General features: G+C 45.8%; 1 protein-coding gene across 3 annotated transcripts in view; it reads right to left on the reverse strand.

The window, feature by feature from the left end:
- LOC133258395 (phospholipid-transporting ATPase IB) overlaps positions 1-25947 on the reverse strand; it is a 492425-nt gene that overhangs the window by 417008 nt on the left and 49470 nt on the right. For all 3 annotated transcript variants that reach the window (XM_061434934.1, XM_061434933.1, XM_061434935.1), the window contains exon 2: positions 9807-9951. In XM_061434934.1, coding sequence (XP_061290918.1) covers positions 9807-9951 — 145 coding nt within the window. The remainder of the gene's footprint in view (positions 1-9806; positions 9952-25947) is intronic.

A 25947-nucleotide genomic window follows, 5' to 3' on the forward strand; every position in this document is an offset into this window, starting at 1 on the left:
CCCTCCGAAAAAGAACAAGGGGCTTAAGACGGATGCAATGAAGCAAACTGCAGACTGAAGATGATAAACTAATGACAAGCCCACAGACAGCAGGACTGGCACTTCCAGGAAAGAAAAGCCCTTCAAAATCATGTTTCCAGGTTGTGTCAGGATAATTTAATCAAATCTGATAAATCAGCCCAAAGTATTCAAAAATCAAGAAAGTTACCAACAATATGGACTGACACCCACAATTCTTAACCAAGAAATCTTGGTCAATACATACTGGGTCTTCAGACAAGAACTGTAACACATATCAAGTCAAGTGTTAGTCACTCAGTCATGTCCAACTCTTTTGCGACTACATGGGCAGCCAGCCACCAGGCTCTTCTGTCCATGGGATTTTCCAGGCAACACTGGAGTGGGTTGCCATTTTCTTCTCCAGAGGATCTTCCTGACCCAGGGATTGAACCTGGATCTCCTGCACTGCGGGTGGATTCTTTACCACTGTGCCACCAGGGAAGCCTGGTAACACATATAGACAGATAGTTAAATAGACATAGTACAGGTTCATGGTAAAAAGTTTTACTGATGGGCCATGTGATCAGAAAAGTGTGGAGATCACTGATACAGATGCAGAGCTGACGTGAGAGAGGGAGGGTCCCTCCCCAGATGTCATCCTACCTCAGGCAGGTCTGAAAGCCCGAGCCAGCCAACACTCCAGGAGCTTGTGGAGGATGAACACCGAGGATACAGATAATAATTTCTCCAAAGGACAAACCACAGCATCCCAAGGTCAGTCCCAAATCCCTCCCTAATTACATCTAATAATCCGCTTGCAATGTGGGAGACCTGGGTTCAATCCCTGGGTTGGAAAGATACTTGGAGGAGGGCATGGCAACCCACTCCAGTATTCTTGCCTGGAGAATCCCATGGACAGAGGAGCCTGGAGTCCAACACGACTGAGCGACTAACCACAGCACAGCACAAGGGTAGCTAAAAGCCTACAGTCTGAGTTGTGATGAGGCTTTCATTTAGCAGAAAAGGGTAGATCAGCATTTAAATTATCAAACCCAACCTCACAATTTCAGGAAATTTCTCTGCAATGGTCAGCCCTCGCCTTTTGTTCTCCAGAAGCATTGTCCCTCTTGAAAGGGCTGCTGATTGGCATTTCTGAGTAAGCTTCTGCTGTCTATTGAGTGACTCAACCAGAAGCAGTAGAATGAACACTTAGAGGCTACTTTCTAGATCACTACACAAAAGCTCATAAGACTGAACTCTGCATCATTTTCTGTAGCCCACAGTTCTACTTTTTCGACTTCAACACAGTTAGATCGGACGTTATGGAAACAAACTCCAGTACTGCCAGTTAAGGGGATGCTGTCTCCCTGTCTGGTCAGCATCATGATAAATGTGTGAAGATAGGAGTCCAGTCTCCCTGACTACCTCCCCTTCAAACACACAGCTCTCTCCAATAAGGACCCAACACTTCCCATAGCATCCAACAGAAAGATGAGAGTTGAGCATTTCATTCCTAATCTTCCAGACAGTTCTTGTTAATTTTTAATATATTTTTATCTTGAGATAAGTTTATAGTCACAGAAGTTACAAATATAGTACAGAGCTGCCATAAACCTTCACCCTGCCCCCATGTCAGTATCTTCAATCACCACAGTATAATCTAGATAAAATTAGATCAAAACTAATATAATGGCATCAGCATAAGAATACCCCAAATTACAAAGTTCAAGTTCACTAGTGTTACATTCATTTAATCGAATATTACTCAGTCATAAAAAAGAACAAAATAATGCCATTTATAGAAACACGGATGGACCCAGAGACAATCATACTAAGTCAGAAAGAGAAAGGTAAATACCAGATGATATCACTTATATGTGGAATCTAAAATACAACATAAAATGAACATATCTGTGAAACAGAACAGACTCACAGTCATAGAGAACAGACTCATGGTTGCCAAGGGGGCAGGGGGCAGGGGGAGAGGGGGATGGATTGGGAGTCTGTGATTAGCAGATGCAAACTATTATATATAGAACAGATAAACAACGAGGTCCTACTGTACAGCACAGGGAACTAGATTCAATATCCTGAGATAAACCATAATGGAAAAGGACAGGGGAAAGAACGTACGTGTATGTATAACTGAATCACTTTGTTGTACAATAGAAATCAAAACAACCCTGTAAATCGATTATACTTCAATTAAAAAAAAAAATTCCAGTGCTTCTTCCAGTGGACCTTTTCTGTTCCAAGATCTGATTTAGAACTGATACTGCATTTAGTTGTCACATCGCCCTAGTCTCCTCCACTTATGTTAATTTTAACTTGCATTTTTCACAAATCCTGATGCTTCATTCTTTTCATGGGTAAAGATCAGAAGTACTTAAGTTCACAGAGGATGTTAAAAGTTAACAAAATCTGCGATAAGGGACAAGGGGAAATAAGTTAGTGACCAGAACTCAAACCCAGCACCTTTCCCAGTTTTTACAGATCAGAACGGCACAGACGTTTTAGTCTGTGCTTTTAGTTTTGAATATTAAATTCAAAATATGCACCGGGTCTACCCATACAAGGGTCAACTTGATGAAGAAATCACCCGTCAACTCCCCTAGACATCTGCTGTTTCCTTAGAAACAAATACAAAACTGGCCCAAGGCTGACATGATTTTCTGTTTCTAAAAATAATATATTTCAAGAAAGCTCAAGTGTTTGATTACCAAACTATACAATGCCAAAGGCCCTGAGTTTGAATGCTTTTGCCTGCAGAATGCCTCAAAAACCTTGTCCAGGGGTGCAAACCTGGTAAGAGTTCTAATTACAAGCAGCTTCTGTGGCCTTAATTGCTACTGGCTTGTATAAAGTAAGGATTCTCAGTATACTGTGACATTCATGTTCAGGAAGTATAAGATAGGAGTGCCTGGTTTGGAGACTAGATATATGGCTCTAAGGGCTTCCCAGATGGCACCGGTGGTAAAGAACCTGCCTGACAATGCAGGTTAGATGTAAGAGACGTGGGTTCAATCCCTGGGTCTGGAAGATCCCCTGGAGGAGGGCACAGCAACCCACTCCAGTATTCTTGCCTGGAGAATTCCTGACAGAGGTGGGTTGCAGTCCATAGGGCCTCACAGAGTCAGATACAACTGAAGCAACTTAGCCTGCACTCATATGGCTCTAAACTAAAAAACAGTGAATGGTAACTATGTGAAGAGATTAGCTAAACTGTAGCTTTTCACTACATAAATCAAATCTCATTTTTGTATGTCTTAAATACATACAATTTTCATTAAAAAATATTTAAAATAAATTAAAAATATATTTATATTGGGGCTTCTCTGATGGTTCAGACGGTAAAGAATCCGCATGCAATGCAGGAGACCAAGGATCAATCCCTAGGTCTGGAAGATCACCTGGAGAAGGGAATGACAACCCACCAGTATTTTTACCTGAAGAATCCTATGGACAAAGGACCCTGGCAGGCTACAGTCCATGAGTTCACAAAGAGTCCGACATGACTGAGCAACTAACACTTTCACTTTCTAAATACATATAATCTTCATTTTAAAAAATGAGTAAACAGAAAAATAAAAAGAACATTAAATGGAGGAAAATCTTGGTCATTTGAAAGTAGGTAAAAGCAATGCTTTCAACATAATCGACTATTTGGGGTGGGGGGGTGGCTGGTGTTCAGCATTGTATTTACTTTCTTTCCTTGGCCAAATTCTATGTAAATGACAGGAAGATACATGCAAAGGAAGTTGGGATTAACATATACGTACTGCTGCTGCTAAACCGCTTCAGTCGTGTCCGACTCTGTGTGACCCCAGAGATGGCAGCCCACCAGGCTCCCCCGTCCCTGGGATTCTCCAGGCAAGAACACTGGAGTGGGTTGCCATTTCCTTCTCCAATGCATGAAAGTGAAAAGTGAAAGAAGTCGCTCAGTCGTGTCTGACTCTTAGCGACCCCATGGACTGCAGCCCACCAGGCTCCTCCATCCATGGGATTTTCCAGGCAAGAGTACTGGAGTGGGGTGCCACTACCTTCTCCGATATACATACTACGTTATAGGAAATAGATAAATAACAAGGTGCTACGCACAGAGAACTCTCTTCAATACTCTAATAGCCTATATAGAAAAAGAACCTGAAATAGAATAGATATATGTTTCTGTATAGCTCTTTATCAACTATTCTTGATAAGGGTTTTTATATACCTTCACCAATCTTGACAAGGATAACTATCTCAAGTGAGATCTGTAAACCATGGTTCTTAATAAAGCAATCTGTACGTGAATCAAAAGGAAGTTAGAGTTGTTAATAGCATCTTGGTATTCTTTCTCTATTAAACTGTAAGCACTTTCATTGTGAAGACCAGATTCCACTTAAATTCTGCAGCGGTAGCCGCCCAGGGAGAGTCACAGCTCCTTGAAGTCCTCCACGGTCTTAGACCCAGTACCGCATCATCACTTACCACCCCTACTCATGCACAAAGTGCTTTTGAAGATGACTCTGTTCTCTTCACTCCTTAAGACAAAAATATCCTCTCAGACATCAGGATCCCAGCACAACTCTGATGCTACAAGACCTACCACCCCGTACTCAATTCTCCTTTCTGTAAAGGCAAAATTCTATTTCAATCTTATCCTGGCAAAACCAACAGAATATTCACATGAAGTCATTTTCTTTCAATACAAAGGAAGCTAAAGCAATGCAATAGCTTGGCAAAGCTCGATTTGCTGCTTTAATGAAGACTTTTGCTACCTGAAACTCCTACCTGAAGTGAATGACTTATTCAAAACTGAGTATCTATAAACATTCCTAACTTGCTTTGAAGACCTCATTCCAGACACTGGAGAAAACCATTTGATAGCCTTGAAACTCACCGTTTTACATGGTGTGCTGACATTCGCATAAAAAGACTGCACTGAACTTGATGGCATAAACATTGCCCATTCCTTTGACCAATAAATCATGAAGATATTGTCTGGAAAAAAATTTAACTTGAAACATTTAAGATATAGATACATGAAATTAATTATTCTCCATCAAGAATAATGAATACCAAGTTTCTCTAAATATCAAACTTTCTATAAGCATTTAATATTTAACTTAAAATGCTTATCCAGAACAGAAAATCTACAGAGATAGGAAGTAGGTTAGTGGCTGTCTCAAGCATGGAGAGAAAGGGACTAGGATATGACAGCCATAGGAACAGTTTCTTTGAGAAATGACAGAATGTTCTGAAGTGGTGGTGATGTGTGTACTATTCTGAATATACTAAAAGCCACAAAACTGTATCCTTCAAATGGGCGAAATTATATGGTATGTGAATTATCTCTCAATAAACCTGTCCAATTTTAAAGGCGATGGGATTGTACACTTCAGAAAAGGAATCTTGTAGAGTAGACATACATATAATCGTACATGTACAGATGTAATAATTACACTGCAAAATCTACTCATTTCTGGATGATGGAAGACAACTACCATCTTCACAGTTAAGGTCCTAGAAAAATCAATCCCTACAAGATCCCCTGGGGGAGAGAATGGCAACTCACTCCAGTACTCTTGCCTGGAGAATCCTACGGACAAAGGAACCTGGTGGGCTACAGTCTATGGGGTCAGAAAGAGTTGGACCGTCTGAAATGACTTAGCACACACACAAGAAAAGACCATGTTATGTGTCTCCATAATTATGATAATCTAAATTCACTGGCTTCAGTAATGGAAAAATTCATCCTATCACAGCTTCAGGTCAAATTAAATGCTGGTGTCAAGTGTCAAGAACAAGATTTAGAGAGACATCTGTTTACATAGCATAGACCCTCCCAGAATTTCAGGAAACAGCTTGGAATTTGAGTCACCACAACTGGCATTCCCCTGGGGCTGTCAAGGCCACAGTCAACCCAGGCAGTGGCCTTCTCACTCCCACTAGCCTGGTGGCACCTCTTCCTTGGACAGACACACCAGTCCAAACGCTAACCCCAGACCATCCATCCCTGCTCTAATGGTACCATCCTGCCCTCACCAACCTCCCCAAACACCCAACCACCATATCCCTTCCTGGCAAACTCCAGTCCCTCTAGTGAAGTCAAAACACCAGCTGCCCAAGAAGGTAGTCAAGAGAGCAACTGTCACCATCACCAGGTTCCTTCCAGGGAGGCCCTGGGATGGGGGAAGATAAGTGAGAGCTGGGGCCCCAGGAAGGCCAGCCTTTGGAAGGGCAGAGTGTCAAATATGCCAGACAACCCCAACACCCGCCTCCACCGATCACGTGGTCCTTCTTCTCAAAAGCCTCCATTTAGATGCCGACCACCTGGGATGACACTCTCTGACCCAGCAAGAAAATCCATCAGTGTTTTCTCAAGGAAAAGCTACTAAGAAAAAGAAATCCTATATCAACTCCCTTTAATGAAAATATCCCTTTCAGTAGCTTTATCAACTTTCAGCAAACATTCATGACCAAGATAAGAAGCCTTATTTTTTTTTAATCAGTATTTTATAAAATGAATGGTCCAGTGCTGAAACAGTGTTGCTCAACATTTTATAAAATCCTTACACCATAATGTCAAGAAGCTTTAAAATCAATTCTTTAATGAACAATGAGTCATATTACCATTAGTAATTCCTAATTAAATACAGTCAAGATAAAGTAAAAATTGGAAGACCATATTCTAGGACAGCAGGCAACACCCCTTAATTTCCAAAAGCCTATTCCATGTATTCTGAAACCGATGCTCACAGCATAAGCCATGAACTGAGAAACTGTATGAACTGTAAGAGTATTTAACTAATTCAATTGTACACTCACATAATAAGGAATGGTTGTGTCTACCTACTTTATTCCTAGCCCACCTATGGTATACTCCCATTTAGCCCTCCCCCACTCCAAAAAGGTACAAATGAAACTGTATAACAAACAGCCACTGGAAATCTCTGATATAAAAATCAGTCTCAAAAGTCAGTGAGTCTTCAGACACACGCAACAAACTTATGGTCACCAAAAGGGAAAGATGGGAGGAGGGATAAATTAGGAGTTTTGGATTAACATATACACCCAACTATATATAGAGAGAGAGATAGATCTAACAAGGACCTACTGTATAGCATAGGGAACTATACTCAATATCTTATAATAATCTATGATGGAAAAAAATCTGGAAAAGGATTTATACATATACATGTATACAGAGAGCTGTGTGTAGAACTGATTGCTTTGCTGTACACCTGAAACTAACATTGCAAACCAATGATACTTCAATAAAAAATAAATACATAAAATTTTTTAAAATGTCAATGTGAGTCAATTAAAGAACAGGTTATGAGACCCCATTACCTAGACTTTAAAAAATCTTCACCTTCCATGGGAACTAGAGAATTTAGACAAAAAACAAAGACCCCTATTTCTTTCTCCCAGCTTTAAGTATCCACAAATGAATACTGAAATTAAGAAAATTAATAGGAAGTAGTCAAAAGACTCTTGAGAGTTCCTAGGACTACAAGATCAAACCAATCAATCCTAAAGGAAATCAACCCTGAATATTCACTGTTGCTGAAGCTGAAGCTCCAATACTTTGGCCACTTGATTCGAAGAGCTGACTCATTGGAAAAGACCCTGATGCTGGGAGAGATCAAAGGCAAAAGGAGAAGGGGATGACAGAGAATGAGATGGCTGGATGGCATCACCGACTCAATGGACATGAATCCGAGCAAACTCTAGGAGACAGTGAAGGACAGGGGAGCCTGGTGTGTTGCAGTCCAAGGGGTCTCGAAGAGCCAGATGTGACTTAGCAACTGAACAACAACAAGGCAAAAACACTACTTGAAAACATCTTAAAGTTAGAAACACAGACAAAGTCTGAGGAAATGGAACTATGCTGTCAATGCAGGATTCCGGATGGTGTAGGTGTGTTTCACAGAGTTGTGGATCCATCACCCCACAATGAAACCCCACGTATATTACGGTCTCTCCTCTTTTCCCAACCTCGTCCTCCACCCTAGAAACCACTAGTCTATCTTTTGTCCCAATGGATTTGCCTCTTCTGGATGCTTCATATAAATGCAATCATACATGAGACCTGTTATGGCTTTTCTCTTAGCACAATGTGTTCAAGGTTAATCCATGCTTTAGTACTACATTCCTCTTTGTGGCCAAATGACATTCCACTATATGGACATACCACATTCTATTTATTCGTCAGTTGACAGACACCTGGGTTGTCTCCCCTTTGGGCCACTCTGATGAATCTGCTATGAACATCTGCACCCAGTTTTGTGTGGGTGTGTGATTTCCTTTCTCTTGGGTATATACACCTCGAATGGCTGGATCATGTGTAACTTTACATTTAACCTTTTAAGAGACTGCCCAACTGTTTTTCAAAGCAGCCGCACCACTTTTCATTCCCGCCAGCAATGTAGGAGGGGTCCCATTTCTTCCCGTTCTCACCCGCACTTGCTACTGTCTTTTTGATTAGCACTATCGTAGTGGGTGAAGCAGTAACTCATGTGTGCTGCTCTGCATCTTAAACCAAACCCCCTCATCCTTGAATTTTGGCCTCAGTTGTTCTTCCAAGCTACACATTTAAGTAAAATATAGGCCCCAATGGCCATTCTTAAAACCGAAAATAAAGTCAGGATAATCTAACACTTTTAATAAGTGTCACTTCTGCACAATATATGCACCATTATTTTACCCCCAACCCTATGAAACTACAATAACGCCCAACAGCTAGGCCTTTCTGAATAAAGATCTCAGGCTAAGTCCAAGTGCTAAGGCTTCAGAGTGACATAACACACAACAAAGTTTTAGCCCCAGCTTTCAGGAGAGAGCCCTGGCCTGGAATTCAGTTACACACACACAGAGTCCTGGCAAACCTGACCCATGGCCTCCCTTCTCTGCACCTGAGCACGCACTTTGGAGCCACTCACAGAACCACATCCTCTGAAGTCCCTCTCAGGGATAAAGTTGTCGAAGCCTGAAAGTTTAATGAAACTTGCAAACATGCCAACTTCCGTGCCTAAAAGATTTAGCTTTGCACAGCACAAACACTTTGAGCTCAGCAGCCAGACAGGCTGGGTTCTATGTCCAGCTCTGCCACTTGGTAGCTAAATGGCCACAAGTCCTTTAACATCTATCTTCCTATGTCAGTTTCCTCACGTGAAGGTAAGACTGCCTTCTTCAAGAGGTGATGAGGTTTCATAAAGCTAGTGTAACTAAAGCATCCAACAGAGCAGCCGGCAAAGAGCGGACATCTAAACCTTAGTGTCCATCCGTCTTCCCGCTAACTCTAGGCAAAGTTTCCCAGCAAAGAAAGCCTTCTTAACAAATGCCCTGGGCATTGAGAGCTGAATGCAAGTTCTTGTGATGGGAAGGATCCATTATAAAGCACTCTGCCACATTACAGTCGGCAAATTGCTAAGGAGAGCTTAAAACAGGCTTAAATTGTCTTTTAAAAAAATTGGCTTAAAACGGCATGGGGGAGTTCTTGGGAGGGCACTCAGGGATGAAGAGAGAGAAGAAAGCTTATTTTCGCCAGGACAGAAGCCTACAAGCATCCTCCAGGCTCACAGACAGCCTGCACACAGAACCAGTGCAAAGGACAGAAGGATGAAAGGTATATTCCCACACCCCAGTGGGAAACGCGGGTATAGACTGCCGGGCTTGAGTGGGGAGGGGCGGGGACGGGGCTGGCGGCCGCAGGGACACTGGTGGGGGCTTGCTTGGCTCCTGCGGAGGTCTCAGAGGAAGCCAAGCCCCCTCCTATCTGGGAATTAATTAATTGCTCCGACTGGGCCGCCCTCTCCTACCTGATCTGGTTGTCACAGAATTTGTTGAGATGCGGTTGGTTGAGGTAAATGGTGCGGGCTGGTGCGTCCAGCTGGTCTCCAACAGACGTGGCCCGGGACATCTCATCGTCTGCCTTCTTGTAGCCCGGGGGAGGACGGACAGGTCCTGCGGAGAAGAGGCGCGGGCAGAACGCAAAACACAAAGAAGTCACGCAGGGTAGCGGCGGCAGCACCGGCGGGCGGGGACTAGCTGGAAGGATGCTCCGGGCGTCGCGCCACCCAGTCCCTCTGCTGCCCTGGAGACGGGCGCCAGCCCCGCCCCGCCCGCTGGTCCCCAGGCGGAGGAGCCTCTCCGCGGGTGGGAACCTCGGCCCCGCCCCCACTCGTCCCTCCCCCCCCTCCCTCCCCCTTCCCTCCTCCTTCCATCCCCTCCCCAAACCTGCAGCCCCTGCGCCAGACCCGCAGGCTCCGCGGGGATGGTGAAGGGCGCACGGCTGGGGGCAGGGCCCCCGTGGACTGCGGGGATGTGTGGAGCAGAGACCAGAGCCTCCCCTCCCCCGGGCGAGCTCCCCCTCCAGGCCCAGAGACCGAATTCTGGAGCTAGGCTTTCTGGCTCCTTTGTGCTTGGGAAGCGCGAGAGGACTGCAAGGCGGTGTGCCCTGCACTTGGCCCCAGGAGAAGGGGCTGAGGAAGACACCTCGGTGCTCCAAGATGAAATTCCCAAACCTCGATGTAGAGCCCTGCCCGCCCCCTACCCCCCGGCTTAGCCTGCACAGACCAGCAGATGCCCCTGGCCACCAGACCGCAGAGCACTGCCCATCCCAGCTCACGGGTACATGCGAGCCTGCACCCCGAGCCTGCATCCCGAGTCTCTGTGGTTAAGACCCAAGCCCGTCTGTCTCCTTAGGACGCGATTTCAGCCATACAGCTGACCCTCTCTTGGGCTAAAACTCCCTACTCACCTTCACTTGAGGAGGGGTCAGCAAGGGGAATGATGACATAACCATTACTGAAACCACTTCCCCGGGCTCACCACGCCCCCGCAAACACACACACACCTGCAACCACATGGCAGACTCCCTCCCTAGACAGGGCAACCCAGCTTGAGACTTCAGGGAGGAGGCCCTGAAGTCCAGGCTCACAGAAAAATAAGTGCCCTACAGGTGACGGAAGCCTCTCTCCATTTCCTTAAATCCCATCTGCTCAAGTACCTGCCGCATGTCCCACCTATAAAGGAAACAGGTGTCGCAGAACTTAGGTAACAGGTATCCACTCCAGACACAGCCACTTCATGCTCAGAAACGTTTTGAAGTAGACAGTTTGAGCCATGTAAATTTATCACCTTTTTAAGTGATTAGAATCCTGTTATGATCTGCATCCTAAGATGGGGACACCCCCGTGTAACTCTCACTGGCTATTGAGAGTTGACATGCTGTCATGGGACGTGCTCACAACCAGGTCCCTAGTCACAAGCTGGGTGTAGGACCCCCCATTCTCAGATCACCCCCTCTAGCCCTCATTCTCTGGCGTCCCTCTGCTCTGCCGCCTGCTTGTCCACAGGGGGCAGCAGAGAGCAGCAGGACCTTCAAGACCGGATGGACCTCGGAGGAGGCTGGTTTTAAATCTTTTGCTGAGTTAAGGCCGACACAGGATATTTTTGAAACCAGCCTATACAAAAGTGCTGCTTTCCTCTCTGCCCACTCACCCCACTTTGTTCTCTTCCACAGCCGGTATCATCATTACCTGACATTATTTATTTATGGTCTGTTTCCCCAAGGCCAAGAGCAGAAGCTCCAGGGCAGCAGAGGTGTGTTTTGTCCAGTACAGGGACCTGGCACCCAGAACAGTGCCTGATACATAATGGGCACCTGTATTTGCTGGTTGAGTAAGTCATGTAAAGGGTCACTTTCAATTCTCCAGGCAGGGACACGGTGATGGGCATCAAGGGCACAAACCCCACACCCTACTGTGGGCAGAGCAGCTCAGCTCCAGGTGGTCTTCGTTCAGTGGCTTTCAACTCTGGCTGCACATGATCACCAAGAAAGCTCTCACAATTAGCCAGTTCCTGGGTCCAACCCACACCAATTGTGCCTCTTGTTTTTAAAGCTTCTTAAAGTGATATGAATGGGTAGCCATGGTTGAAAATCCATGGTGAGATGCAGGAGAGAACACAAAAACAAAAAAGCTGGCTCCTGCTCTCAAAAGTGTTAACCAGCATAACCCTGGTTACCAGTGACTAGGACCAAGTGACTAAGAGGGGACCTGAAGGTGCCAGCAGGGTCAGAGGTCAGCGGCCACTTTGTGCCAAGGGTGGAGAGCTGGTCAGAACAGTGTGAGGGCAGGTCTCAGAGCCTTAACCTCTGGTTCAGGTTTATAGTAGGAAAAAGGAGGACAATCTGGGGTGGACAAGAAGACCTCAGACAGAGACCCCGTAGACAGAGCACATTGGGGGGGCAACTGAGAATGATAAAAACCAGTGCTGAGCATTCAAACTGGGAAATAATAGAAAGGAAACTCAGAAAAATAGTCAGTGGCCAGACTGTGGATGATTTTAACGACAGGGGAAGAAATCTGAACTTCATCCTGAAGGTCAGATGAACCACAGAAGGTTTCTAAGCAGGAGACAAGCGTACCCAGCAGTGACTCACAAGACAAGCACAGGAAGAGACGAGGCAGAAAATGAACTCCACCATCTACGAGTGAAAGTGAAAGGCGCTCAGTCGTGTCCGACTCTTTGTGACTCCCTGGACTACACAGTCCGTGGAATTCTCCAGGCCAGAATACTGGAGTGGGTAGCCTTTCCCTTCTCCAGGGGATCTTCCCAACCCAGGGATCAAACCCAGGTCTCCCGCATTGCAGGCAGATGCTTTACCAGCTGAGGCACCAGGGAAGCCCAAGAATACTGGAGTGGGTAGCCTGTCCCTTCTCCAGCAGATCTTCCCAATGCAGGAATTGAACCAGGGTCTCCTGTATTGTGGACGGATTCTTTACCAGCTGAGCTACTGGGGAAGCCCAACCATCTAGAAGAAAAATGATAAAAGCATCTATTACATGGAGAAGGGGAAAACAATGGACATGAGAAACATCTCAAAAGAAAATTCTGCGTGACTTCTTTTGGACAAAATGTGTGGACCAGAAAGAAGAAGAAATATTGGATAACTGAGGTGTGAAGAGAAGACTGAGGCCAAAAAAAAAAAAAAAAAAATCCCTGATAGAAATAAGAATGGAAGCATGTTTTCCCTAATAAGTATTTCAATGTTGGATCATAAATATTGGGGTGAAAAATTACTGACACAATTGGTGGAAACAACATGAAGTGAATGATTTCCCAAGTACGTGTCATCTATCAGGCCAGCTCACCTTTCTATACAACCACAGGGCCAAATCTGGAATTTTAAGTAGAAATACTATCCCTACCTTCTCATCCCACCTCCAGGACTCAGATAACCTTCTAGCTCAGGGGCTGCATCGTGACCCAATCCTGCTTTGGAGAAAGACATTAATATTTTGAAAATAACTAACATGATTTGTTGAAAATGTCTTGCCTAAGGAGAATGCTGTACCATATATAGCAAAGCACATTATGACCAAGGTTTCAAATTCAGACTCATGAGATGAATTCTGAGTTAATGCGCTAGGAAAATACCACCATATAAAATCAAAGTGTATGTTTACAACTCCCCCATGTACATAAGCCTGGTGTCAGCAGGAACTCAGGAAACATCTACTGAGAAAGAAGCCAAAGTAAAAGGAAAGAACAGACTCAAATGAGCCCAAAGGAAGCCAGACTGGACAGTGGACTGCCAAGGCCATGAGGGCAGGGGCTCTCTCTAGTTCACGGCTCTACCCCTGTCCTCCTATCAACTGGATACACAAAGCGCTACGCGGTTATGTGGTCCGAGTTGACCCAGTAAGAGTCTGTCTCCTGGGAACTTTGACGTGGGACCCAGGGAGATGATTTGTTTTTCTGTTAATCTGTCTTATGTCAATTTGATTATTAGATCAACTGGAGAACCTCCAAGGACAGAAGGAACATTTTTCTGCCTTTTCATGTGCAAAGTTTTACTATCACACAGAAGGAAAACTTGGAAAAAACTCTTGCCTTCCTAAGTCAGAAGCCTGTTAAAGTGATAAGCCTTTTGGCAGCACTGCCCCCAGCTCCGTGGGAAGTGTCAAGCCTAGGCCACTGTCACAGACTGAAGAATTCAACTGGTCTTAGTCCTGGCTTCCCAGGTGAGAGCCTCTGGCCCCCTGGAATCTCCCAAGTGATAGGAGTATCTGTTGTTCATGCTGGAACCTTCTGAGCATACCTGAGTTTATGCCAATGGGGTGACTCCTGTGGACCCTAGAAAGTCTTAGGATGGGGGCTGACCTGCCAGGGACACCGTGTGATTGGAGGGCTGGGGATTGAGCCAGTTGACATCAACCTGACCTCCTGAATGGGAGTGCAGGGGGGAGACATGAGGGCTGGAGACCTATGTACAGGAGTCCCATAAAAATATGAGGCCCCAAAAGCAGCCAGGAAATTGCAGCTTATGTAACATCCTGAGCTAAGGGGGCAGGAGGGTGTCAGGATACGAAGGAAGACCTTTCACGGGAGGCAGAGGACGTGTTTGGAAAACAAAAGTTGCCCTGCACCCTGTTATGCAGGGCAGTTTCTCAGGTAGAAAGTTATCTCTAATGAAAGTTCAGTCATGTGGCCAATTAAAAATACCTGTGTAATGAATAGGGTTCCCTGGCTCAGTGGTAAAGAATCTCCCTGCAGTGCAGGAGACCTGGGTTCAATCTCTAGGTCTGGAGGAGCCCCTGAAGAAGGAAATGGCAACCCACTCCAGTATTCTTGTCTGGAGAATTCCAGTTTCTTTCTTCATGAAACCCCAATAAAACTACAAACACCAAAGCTCAGGCGATGTGTCTGGAGAAAGCTTCCCACAGGGAACCTCCCAAGCCTCACCCTGTCTCTTTAGGCTAGTCCTGATGTGTACCCTGTCTGATAAAACTATAATCATAAGGAGATCAAACCAGTCAATCCTAAAAGAAGTCAACCCTGAATACTCATTGGAAGGACTGATGCTGAAGCTGAAGCTCCAATACTTTGGTCACCTGGGTCTCCCATATTTTTATGGGACTCCTGTATATAGGTCGGCAAAGAGCTGACTCATTGGAAAAGACCCTAATGCTGGGAAAGATTGAAGACAAAAGGAGAAGGGGGTGACAGAGAATGAGATGGTTGGATGGCATCACCGACTCAATGGACATGAATTTAAGCAAACTCCAAGAGATAGTGCGGAGAAGGCAATGGCACCCCACTCCAGTACACTTGCCTGGAAAATCCCATGGACGGAGGAGCCTGGTAGGCTGCAGTCCATGGGGTCGCTAGGAGTCGGACACAACTGAGCGACTTCACTTTCACTTTTCACTTTCATGCATTGGAGAAGGAAATGGCAACCCACTCCAGTGTTCTTGCCTGGAGAATCCCAGGGATGGGGGAGTCTGGTGGGCTGCCGTCTCTGGGGTCTCACAGAGTCAGACAGGACTGGAGCAACTTAGCAGACTTAGCAGCCAAGAGATAGTGAAGGACAGGGAAGCCTGGCATGCTGCAGTCCATGGGATCACAAAGAGTTGAACTTGACTCAATGACTGAACAACCAGTAACACTCTTTCCTGAGTGCTCTGAGTTGTTCTAGTTTATTATTGAAACCACAAAGTCAATGGGAACCCTGAATTTGTAGCCGTTTCTCATAAGTGCAGGTGCTCTAGGGACCCCAGACCTTGCAGCTGTCTGACTGAGGACAGACATAAAGAATTGTGTCCCTAACCTGTACAGCTTGACCAACTCCTGGCAGTTAGTGTTTGAATCTCATTGCAGACACCACTGTGAATTCTAGGATGACAGAGTCAAAAGGGAAACTTCACCAATCACAGAAATGTATTAGGCAGGTCCAATGAAAGCACGGTTAAAAGCCAGACCTGCAGACACTTGGACCCAATTCTCCTTCCACTGGGCCTGCCTGCCCCATGGGCTCAGCACCCCTGAGCCCTGGTTTCTTCAGCCACGAAACAATACACAAATCAAGGGCTGGCAAACTTCTGCAAAAGGGGCTACATGTGGCCTCAATCCCTTTTTTTAAACAACAACGTCTAAAAAATGCATGAACCATTCTAGCCCCTCTTCAGACCAGATTTTGCTGACTCATATAAACCAAGTCCTTTCACAGTTAAACTGACTATATCCCAACCCCCATCTCAAGGAAAGTTAGATTAAATTTCTCCTTTATCAAAAAGACAGGACATCAAGTTCCTGGCAACACAGGTGCTTGGGCTTTGGCTGCATGAGTTAAAAGTTGGCTGGATAAACAAGGTCCTTGCTCAGTCGTGTCCGACTCTGCATGGAATTCTCCAGGCCAGAATACTGGAGTGGGTAGCCTTTCCCTTCTCCAGGGGATCTTCCCAACCCAGGGGTCAAACCCAGGTCTCCCACATTGCAGGTGGATGCTTTACCAGGTGAGCCACAAGGGACGCCCTTAATGTACAACACAGGATATCAATATCTGTGATAAACCATAATGGAAAAGAATATGAAAATATATGTTTATATAACTGAAACACTTTGTAGAACATAAATTAATACAACACTGTAAATCAACTACATTTCAATAAAACATTCTGCTATTTTTGTATCTATTAAAATATTTAAAAAAATTTTTTTAAGTTGGTTATGTCATTTTCCTAATTTTTATGTACCTGTAAAATATGTAAAGATGGGGGTTTTGCCTCCAGAAAGATTTCCAAGAAAAGACTGCAGTCATCACAGAGCTATGCAGTACGAGGTATATGAATGTGTGCATGCACACACACACACACACACATACACACTCTTCTTCCCAAGGAGTTTCAAGTTCAACTCCAGCATCTACCCACATTAACAAAGATGTTTCTAAACCTTCAAGACAGACACGGAGCAGTCTGGTAGGCAAGGAAGCACTGGGGCTGTTAGCTCTCCTAATAAAATCAACATAATGAAAACACTGCACAAATGGAAAATGTGCCCCTTCTCACCTTGACAGACACACTTCAGAGGTCTTTTCTAGACCCCATCTTGTGCAAACCACATCTCCCCAAACACAGCATCTGTGATCCACTTCCACCCAAGATTTCAGAGGAAATACACCAACAGGTCAGGGTCTCTCATGGCTGCAAATGCCTATTAGTTTCTCTTTTCAGGGAAAGAAAAGATGGGGAGGAAAGTACGAGCCATGGACTATTTACGATTTAAGAGGTTGTGGGCCACCATTTCACCCAGAGTCATGGGGCATCTCCCAGACAGAGGCGTGTTGCCCGGTGGTAGGAAAGGGAAAGGCACACAGCCTTAGGCAGAGACTTACATTTAACAGAGGCAACAGAAAGAACCAATAACCTGGGAATTCAGAAGACAAACATGACTGCCAGGCTCATGCGGGCCAAAAAACCAGAACAATTCATTAAGGAAGAGTTTGCACTCAGCTACTAAGAATGGCTATGATCTGGTTGTGCAGACAGAGTGCAGAGCCTTCCAGGAATGGTATCACACGAGCAGAGACACAAGCCAGTGATGCTTAATTCACAGCCTGACCGGCTCCAGCTGGTGGGTGAAAGGTGAGCCACGGTCACCCAAAGCCTAGCGTCCAGTAAGCACAGCTACACAGACTGGGCTGTTCCTTGAAGCCCGTTTTATACCTTGTGTGCTTAGCCGCTCAGCCGTGTCCAGTTCTTTGTGACCCCATGGGCTGTATAGCCTGCCAGGCTCCTCTCTCCATGGGATTCTCCAGGTGAGAATACAGGAGTGGGTTGCCATGCCCTCCTCCAGGGGATCTTCCTGACTCAGGGATCGACCCCAGGTCTCCTGCTCTGCAGGCAGATTCTTTACTGTCTGAGCTACCCAGGGAGACAGACACATTAAAATCCGTCATGTAAATTAAAACAAGTATGCTTTTCATGGAATTCTGTTCAATGTTATGTGGCAGCCTGGATGGGAGGGAAAAGGGATATATGTATTTATATGGCTGAGTTGCTTTGCTGTCCACCGGAAACTATTACAACCTTGTGACTCAGCAATACCCCAATACATAATTAAAAATATAAAGTTTAGAAATAACAACAAAGACTATAATAAAGTGGTTAAGTAAAAGTGAAAAAAAAACTATACTTTTAAGGAAATACATTTAATAACTAAAAACGAAGAAAAACTATGCTTCAAATATTCAATTCAGAGGTTTTTTTTCAACATGGACTGGATTGATTGAGACTTAAAATACAAGCCCAGTGAGTTTTCTGAAGCAAGTCCCCCCTTTTGCTGGCATGGACATTCTCCATCACTCCTGGGGCCTCAAAACTGGTCTGGAATTGCAGACAGACTTTAAACCCCACCACCGATTCAACATGCGTGAACACAGTCTCTGCTCAGTTAATCCTCGGAGAGGGCCAGTTTGAACTTGTAGTTTGCCTATTCTAGGTGTTTCAGGCTCCCCTGGTGGCTAAGTGGTAGAGAATCTGCCTGCCAGTGCAGGAGATGGAGGTTTGATCTCTGGATGGGGAAGATACCCTGGAGGAGGAAATGCCTACTTACTCCAGTATTCTTGCCTGGAGAGTCCCAGAGGAGAGGAGCCTGGCGGGCTACAGTCCAAGGAGTCGCTACGAGCTGGACATGACTGAGCAACTAAACATGCAAGACACACACACACACACAAGTGTTTTGAGATTCACAAGACCTTGACCCAAGGCACACAGGCTCGCTGCACATGTTCTCCAGCACCCTGGTGACCCATCTCTCCCTTGGTCTTGGAACTCCCCTCCCCTCAAAGCAGCCTTCTCCCCTCCTCAGCTCTGTCCCCCAGGGCACTGTCCCCTGCCTTTCCTCCCACCCGGTCTGCTCCTCTAGGCTTGGCTTTGCTGACACCCTCCCGTCATAGCCCCTGACGACCGCCGTCTTCACCGCAAGCTTGGTTCTTCCCTGATGCTGCGTCCTTCCCTTCACTGCACCTAGGAAACTGGTTTGCTCATCCTCTGACTTCCAGCATTAGCTGTAAGCTCCACGAGCAGGGGCCCTGCTCATGTCAGTCACCTCCATGTCCCCAGTGAAGGGACACAGAAGGCACTCAATAGATGTGTCCAACGAACAAAGAGAATGTGGCCACAACAATCCTGTATTAAGTGGACAGAGAAAAATGTAGATTGAATTCAAGGAGTTGCAAACTGGACCCTAAGGTACCACCCAAAAGGGAGCTGGGGGAGAAAAGGCAATATCCGGTTCTGTTTGGAACTTAGTCCAATTTTATAATTTTAAAAATTCATGTAAGTGGTGTTAACTGTCTTGAAGAAAGATGTTCTGGCTGCCAGAATTTCACCCTCCTCCTCTCACCTTCAGATGGCATGGGAGTGGGGGGGAGGGGGCAGGGCGTGGGCGTGGGAAGAGCCCAGATCCTTGGGTGCCTTCTGTCTTCACTGGTCTATAGGGTGATATCCCGGGCCCCTGCTGGGATCTGTGGCTACAGCTGGTGACAAGTCTGGCTTGGCTCCATCAGGGAGCATTCGTGTCCCCAGGAGGCTGCCCCTCACCTGGGCTCCCTCTGCCAAAACCGCCACTCCTGCCACTGTCTGAATCCAGGCTGCCCACATCAGCCATTCACCTGCAGCCGTGCAGGACCAGCCCCTGGTCGGCCAGAGGCTTTCTAGTCAGATCCCAGACCTCATCGACTGTCAGGCAGGCAATTCTAGAAAACAAAACCTAACAGCTCTCAGTTTTACCCTCATGTGTCGCCCACACCTCGGCTCCCCAACTCGGGAAACCTTTCCCAGAGGAAAAAAATTCAGATGTCTCTTGTGCAATGTTTCCTCTCTCCCAAATCCTCTCCTTTCTATCCCAAGAAGATCAAACACAGAGGCGAGCTTCTGAGTGCCCGGCCCTGACACCATCCTTCTGGATTCCAAACAACCCTTTAAAAACCTACTGAGGCATCTCTTCTTCAAGCTAGAAAATGCTGAGTCAAGACTCCCAACATCTGTTGTAAATATGACAAGAGGGTGAGAAACCGACCTACAAAGACTCCTCATAACCAAAATCCATGCTTCTCTGTCCCCACTCTTCCTAAAAGGTAGGAGGTACAGCACCATGAGGTTTCTCCTGGAATTTCTCATCTTCCCAGGCCATCAGTGCTCTGAATGCCTACAAGTCAGATGCCACGTTCAAGAGAATGGCACATGCGTGTGCATCAGCCACCACCCAGTGTCACATGCAAATCAGCCTGTTAGGGTCCCGTGACCCGTGGTGACAAGCAAAGCTAACACTGTACTTTTCATCCACAATCTTAACGTAACCTCAAAAATGATGCACAGAGTCGAAGAAACCAACACGAAGGCCAGCTCATCCATCTTCATGGCCAGCTCATCACGTACGAAAGATAAGTCTTCCCCAGTGTGATGGCTCCTCACGACTTTCCTACTGATGTGACATTTTGTGTATCACGTTTCTTCTCAGACGGAGAAGTGAGAAAGTCTCAAATATGGGAAATTGTTAAAAAGGCAGTGCAGCGCCAAGGAGACCCAGACATCTGGAGCTCGAGCCCCTCTGCCAACTCGGTGTAGCCACGTCTGTTGTCTCCGTCAGGTCACGAGGGCATAGATATGAGGTTATGATAAGAAGCACCTCTATCTTCTGTCGAGCCTTGTCTAAGCATTTTATCTATGTTAACCCTTACGATCCCTGTAACAATCACAGGGTAAGCATACTCAACCTGGGAGGAAACAGAAAATGGGGTAAAGAGTAACTCCCAGGTGGCACAGTGGTAAAGAACCCGCCTGCCAGTGCAGGAGACACAGGAGACGCAGGTTCAATCCCTGGGTCAGGAGGATCCCCTGGAGGAGGAAATGGCAACCCACTCCAGCATTCTTGCCTGGAGAATCCCAATGACAGAGGAACCTGGCGGGCTACAGTCTGAGGGGTCACAAAGAGTTGGACACGACTGAGTGTGCACACGCACACACACATACACACACTGAAGTAAAACTCTGCAACTAGCTCAATGCCTACAGGTTGAATTTTTTCTCTGCAGTTCGACACACGCAGCTCCTAGGTCTTTGTTCACTCTGATAACTCTCCCCATCCTTCAAACCTCCTCCTCAGAAGCAGCTCCTCTCAGACCCACCTGCAGAGGGGAAGCAAGGCACCTCTTACACACACCTGCGCCCCTCCCCCATCTCATCCAAGTCTCCTGTCAGTGCTTGGTCTATACACACACATATTCCACCCTGGTGTCACGCAGGCACTGGCCACCAAGAAATCGGTTCCAACCCCAGGTGAGGCCACAGACAGGGGGCAGCAGACACAGAGGGCCCAGCACACCTTCCCCTGCTCACACCTGGGTGAGTCACACTTGTCAACAGGAATGCGTGTTTCATATCAATGCCTATCGTGGAAACATGCCGGCATCTTGGCCTATTCATGCATTCTCAGTCGCTAAGTCATGTCCAACTCTGTGCAACCCCATGGACTGTAGCCCACCAGACTCCTCTGTCCCCGGAATTCTCCTGGCAAGAATACTGGAGTGGGTTGCCATTCCCTCCTCCAGGAGGGATCTTCCCAACCCAGGGATGGAAATTGCGTCTCCTATGTTTCCTGCATTGCAGGCAGATTCTTTACCCACTGAGCCACCTGGGAAGCCCCTAAGGAACTTTCAATTTGAAAGACAAATTTGCATTCTGTTTTGAATTTTACCATCATCCTCTAAGAATAACTTTAAGACAGTTTTGAAACAAAATTATATTAATAGTTTCACAGTCAAAAGTCAGTGCTCTAAACTTAATTATGTTTTATGTGAAAGTCACTCAGTTGTGACTGACTCTTTGTGAACCCATGGACTGTAGCCCACCAGGCTCCTCTGTCCATGGAATTCTCCAGGCAAGAATACTGGAGTGGCCATTCCCTTCTCCAGGGGATCTTCCTAACCCAGGGATTGAACCCAGGTCTCCTGCATTACAGGCAGATTCTTTACCCTCTGACCCACCAGGCAAGTTCAATTATGTTTTACAGCAAGATAAAAATGATTAAAGCCAATCCCTCCAAAAGAGTTCCTTGAGGGATACATAAGATGTAACCACCTGAAATGCACAGCTTATCATCAGCAGTGCCTCACTCTAGTTCAAGTGTTGAAAAGTGAAAGTCTTAGTCACTCAGTCAAGTCTGACTCTTTGGACCCCAAGGACTATAGTGTACCAGGCTCCTCTGTCCATGGAATTCTCCAGGCAAGAATACTGGAGTGGCCATTCCCTTCTCCAGGGGATCTTCCTAACCCAGGGATTGAACCCAGGTCTCCTGCATTACAGGCAGATTCTTTACCCTCTGACCCACCAGGCAAGTTCAATTATGTTTTACAGCAAGATAAAAATGATTAAAGCCAATCCCTCCAAAAGAGTTCCTTGAGGGATACATAAGATGTAACCACCTGAAATGCACAGCTTATCATCAGCAGTGCCTCACTCTAGTTCAAGTGTTGAAAAGTGAAAGTCTTAGTCACTCAGTCAAGTCTGACTCTTTGGACCCCAAGGACTATAGTGTACCAGGCTCCTCTGTCCATGGAATTCTCCAGGCAAGAATACTGGAGTGAATAGCCATTCCCTTCTCCAGGGGACCTTCCCAACTCAGGAATCAAACCCAGATCTTCTGCATTGCAGGCAGGTTCTTTACCATCTGAGCCAGGGTAACATGGTTCCCAATTCAGTTCTCTCCTATCCTGTTGCTACGGGTGACAGCTGTCAAGCGCCCACTCCCTAAGGGTGAAATTGCAGCCTCACCGTAAATACAAAGCTGCTGAAGCCTGTGGAAAGCTTCCCACCTGAGCCGACACTATTAATGCAATGATCTCATCACAGCCAGACACCAGATGTTACAAGGAACTCAAGTCTGTCTAACCCAACGTCATAATCCTACCTCCAGGCCTCATAACAAATCTCTTAATCTCCCTGACCCCAAACACTGATAGGCCCTCCCTACAGGTGTTAAGAGTTAACAAAGACAAATTTTACAAGCACAGGGCTTTTTTATTAATGATTCCATGAACCCCTATGTCTGTAACTGTCAAATAAAAGAGTTCCAACACCATAAGAGGAGAAGGAAATGGCAACCCACTCCAGTATTCTTGCATGAATACTGAATGTTCAGAATCCCATGAACAGAGGAGCCTGGTGGGCCTGATCTGACCTGACAAAGTCAGACACAACTGAGTGACTAAGCACAGCACCATAAGAACACTTAAGTGTCTAAATATCAGCTACCAGAATTCCTCATGGAGAAGGCAACAGCACCCCACTCCAGTACACTTGCCTGGAAAATCCCATGGGTGGAGGAGCCTGGTGGGCTGCAGTCCATGGGGTCGCTGGGAGTCGGACACGACTGAGGGGCTTCACTTTCTCTTTTCACTTTCATGCATTGGAGAAGGAAATGGCAACCCACTCCAGTGTTCTTGCCTGGAGAATCCCAGGGACCGGGGAGACTGGTGTGCTGCCATCTCTGGGGTCGCACAGAGTCGGACACGACTGAAGTGACTTAGCATAGCGTAGCGTAGAGTTCCTCAACACATGCATCACTCTCTTTGTGTCAAGACTCATTTCTCCCAAGAATCTCTCTTGTTTACTTACTTTATATTCCAGACAGGAATTCCTCTCCCCCATCCAAGGGTGAGTTTCAGATGACAAGGGGATCCCGCGTCTACTAGTCCTTCCGACCATATTGCTCCTGTACCTTACAACTCTAAACTAAGTCCCATATTTCCCTTGCACACAAAAGCGGTTCACTTGTATATTGCACTATCTGACCTGACAAACTCTTTTCCTACAGTGGAGTCACAGTTCATCCTGGAAAATATTTTCCAGGTTTAAGGTGGCCCTCAAATTTGTATCATGGTGACACAATGCATCACAGAAAAAATAAAAAACAAACCCTGTCATTACCTGAATCTCCTGGTATAAACCTCCTGGCTAGAGGACTGGTAAGCACAGTCATGAATTACCCAAAGACCAAAGACTATTCCATTATAGCAATACCCATTGTAAGTGTCTTACAATGCGTATTGAGGCAATAAGGAAGAACCTTGGTATGCTATTACAAGTTAATCACTACAGGGGTGTTGCCTATAAGTTTAAATTGCACACAATGGCCCATCTCTGGGAACCCTGCCTCCCTGTATTGAGCAGTTAGCTACAATACCTTTGTTTAGCTTGCAGGAAACATCCTGTGAAGGGCTGCAGGGAGGAAGAAATTAACACATCCGTTCACTCTGAGACTGACCCAGAAACAAGACTTCACCCTTTCCCCTTTTAGTATAAAAGAAGCCAGACAACATTCAGATGACAAAGCCTACAATAAATACATCTTACCATAACCCAGAGAAAACATAGTACAAATTGAGGAACAAAGAAATATCTCAAACTTCTCATCAGAAACTATGCAAGTCTAAAAGAAAATGGAAAAATATCTTCAAAGAGTTTAACTTAGAATTCTATACCAAGTAATAATGTCTTTCAAAAATGAAGGAGAACTCAAGACTTCGTTTTTTAAGAAAAGCAAAAGGCAACAGAATTTATGAACTACAAGAAAAGTTACAGGAAAATTTTTAGGCTGAAGGAAAAGAACATAGATAGAAACTTAGATCACACACAGACACACACACACAGACACACACACACACACACAAAGGGATGCCTAAAACTGGAAATACATTAGGTAAGTGGGACATTTCTGTACAAATTTTTAATAGATAATATAAAAGTGTGTTGTGCAAATTATACTTGGAACTAAACTAATTTCCTAAAGAAAATCAATCCTGAATATTCATTAGAAGGACTGATGCTGACGCTCCAATACTTTGGCCACCTGATGAGAAGAGCCAACTTACTAGAAAAGCCCCTGATGCTGGGAAAGGTTGAGCAGAAGGAGAAGGGGACAACAGAGGACAAGATGGTTGGATGGCATCATTAACTCGATGGACATGAGTTTGAGCAAGCTCCGGGAGATGGTGAAGGACAGAGAAAACTGGCGAGCTGTGTAGTCCACGGGGTCGCAGAGAGTCGGACTTGACTGAGCGACTGAACAACTGCTGTAGCCACGAGTTCCGGGAAACAAACTCCCTCCGAAGGACAATGCAGATAGTGGAGTGCAGTTCATTACACCAGTGGGCCCAAGTGGCCTAAGTCTCCTCTTAGCCAAGGACCCCGACCAGTTTTGTGGAAACCTTATATACCCTAAGTGTAGGTACCCAAACCCACCTCCCCAAACTCCCTGAAACGAGTCTGAACAAAGGAAAAAAGAAAGATACAATCAAAGTTAACCCCTGATTCATATGCCTTAAGCCTAGGTAGTTCAGTTCAGTTCAGTCGCTCAGTCATGTCCAACTCTTTGCGACCCCATGAATCACAGCGCATAGTTAACAGTGGACAATTATCAATAGGCCTGTGGTCATCCCCAGTAAGCATAATAGAATGCATGACTACTCGGTTACACAGATAATTAGGGTATTCTTTTAGGTGATGGAGAGCCCTGGGGCTCTTCCTTCCGGGGGCCTGATTTTCCAGTTAGTATGTCGTTTCCAAAGATACTGGGCACATAGCTCAAAGTCCACAGACCGGCCCAAGATGGAGTCCTGCTTTTAAGACAGATCCTGTTTTGTTTCCTCCTTCACAACAACAAACTGAATAGTGCAAAGGATAGAAGCGGAGTAAATAAAAGATACCATATTAAGGTTCTTACATTACACATAAAATACTTTGTTATTTGATGGTTCAGTTCAGTTCAGTTGCTCATTCGTGTCCGACTCTTTGCGACCCCATGAATTGCAGCATACCAGGCCTCCCTGTCCATCACCAACTCCCAGAGTTCACCCAGACTCACGTCCATTGAGTCGGTGATGCCATCCAGCCATCTCATCCTCTGTCGTCCCCTTCTCCTCCTGCCCCCAATCCCTCCCAGCATCAGGGTCTTTTCCAATGACTCAACTCTCCGCATAAGGTGGCCAAAGTATTGGAGTCTCAGCTTTAGCATCATTCCTTCCAAAGAAATCCCAGGGCTGATCTCCTTTCAAATGGACTGGTTGGATCTCCTTGCAGTCCAAGGGACTCTCAAGAGTCTCCTCCAACA

The sequence above is a fragment of the Bos javanicus genome, chromosome 12 (genome assembly GCF_032452875.1).
Source record: "Bos javanicus breed banteng chromosome 12, ARS-OSU_banteng_1.0, whole genome shotgun sequence".
Lineage (NCBI taxonomy): Eukaryota > Metazoa > Chordata > Mammalia > Artiodactyla > Bovidae > Bos > Bos javanicus.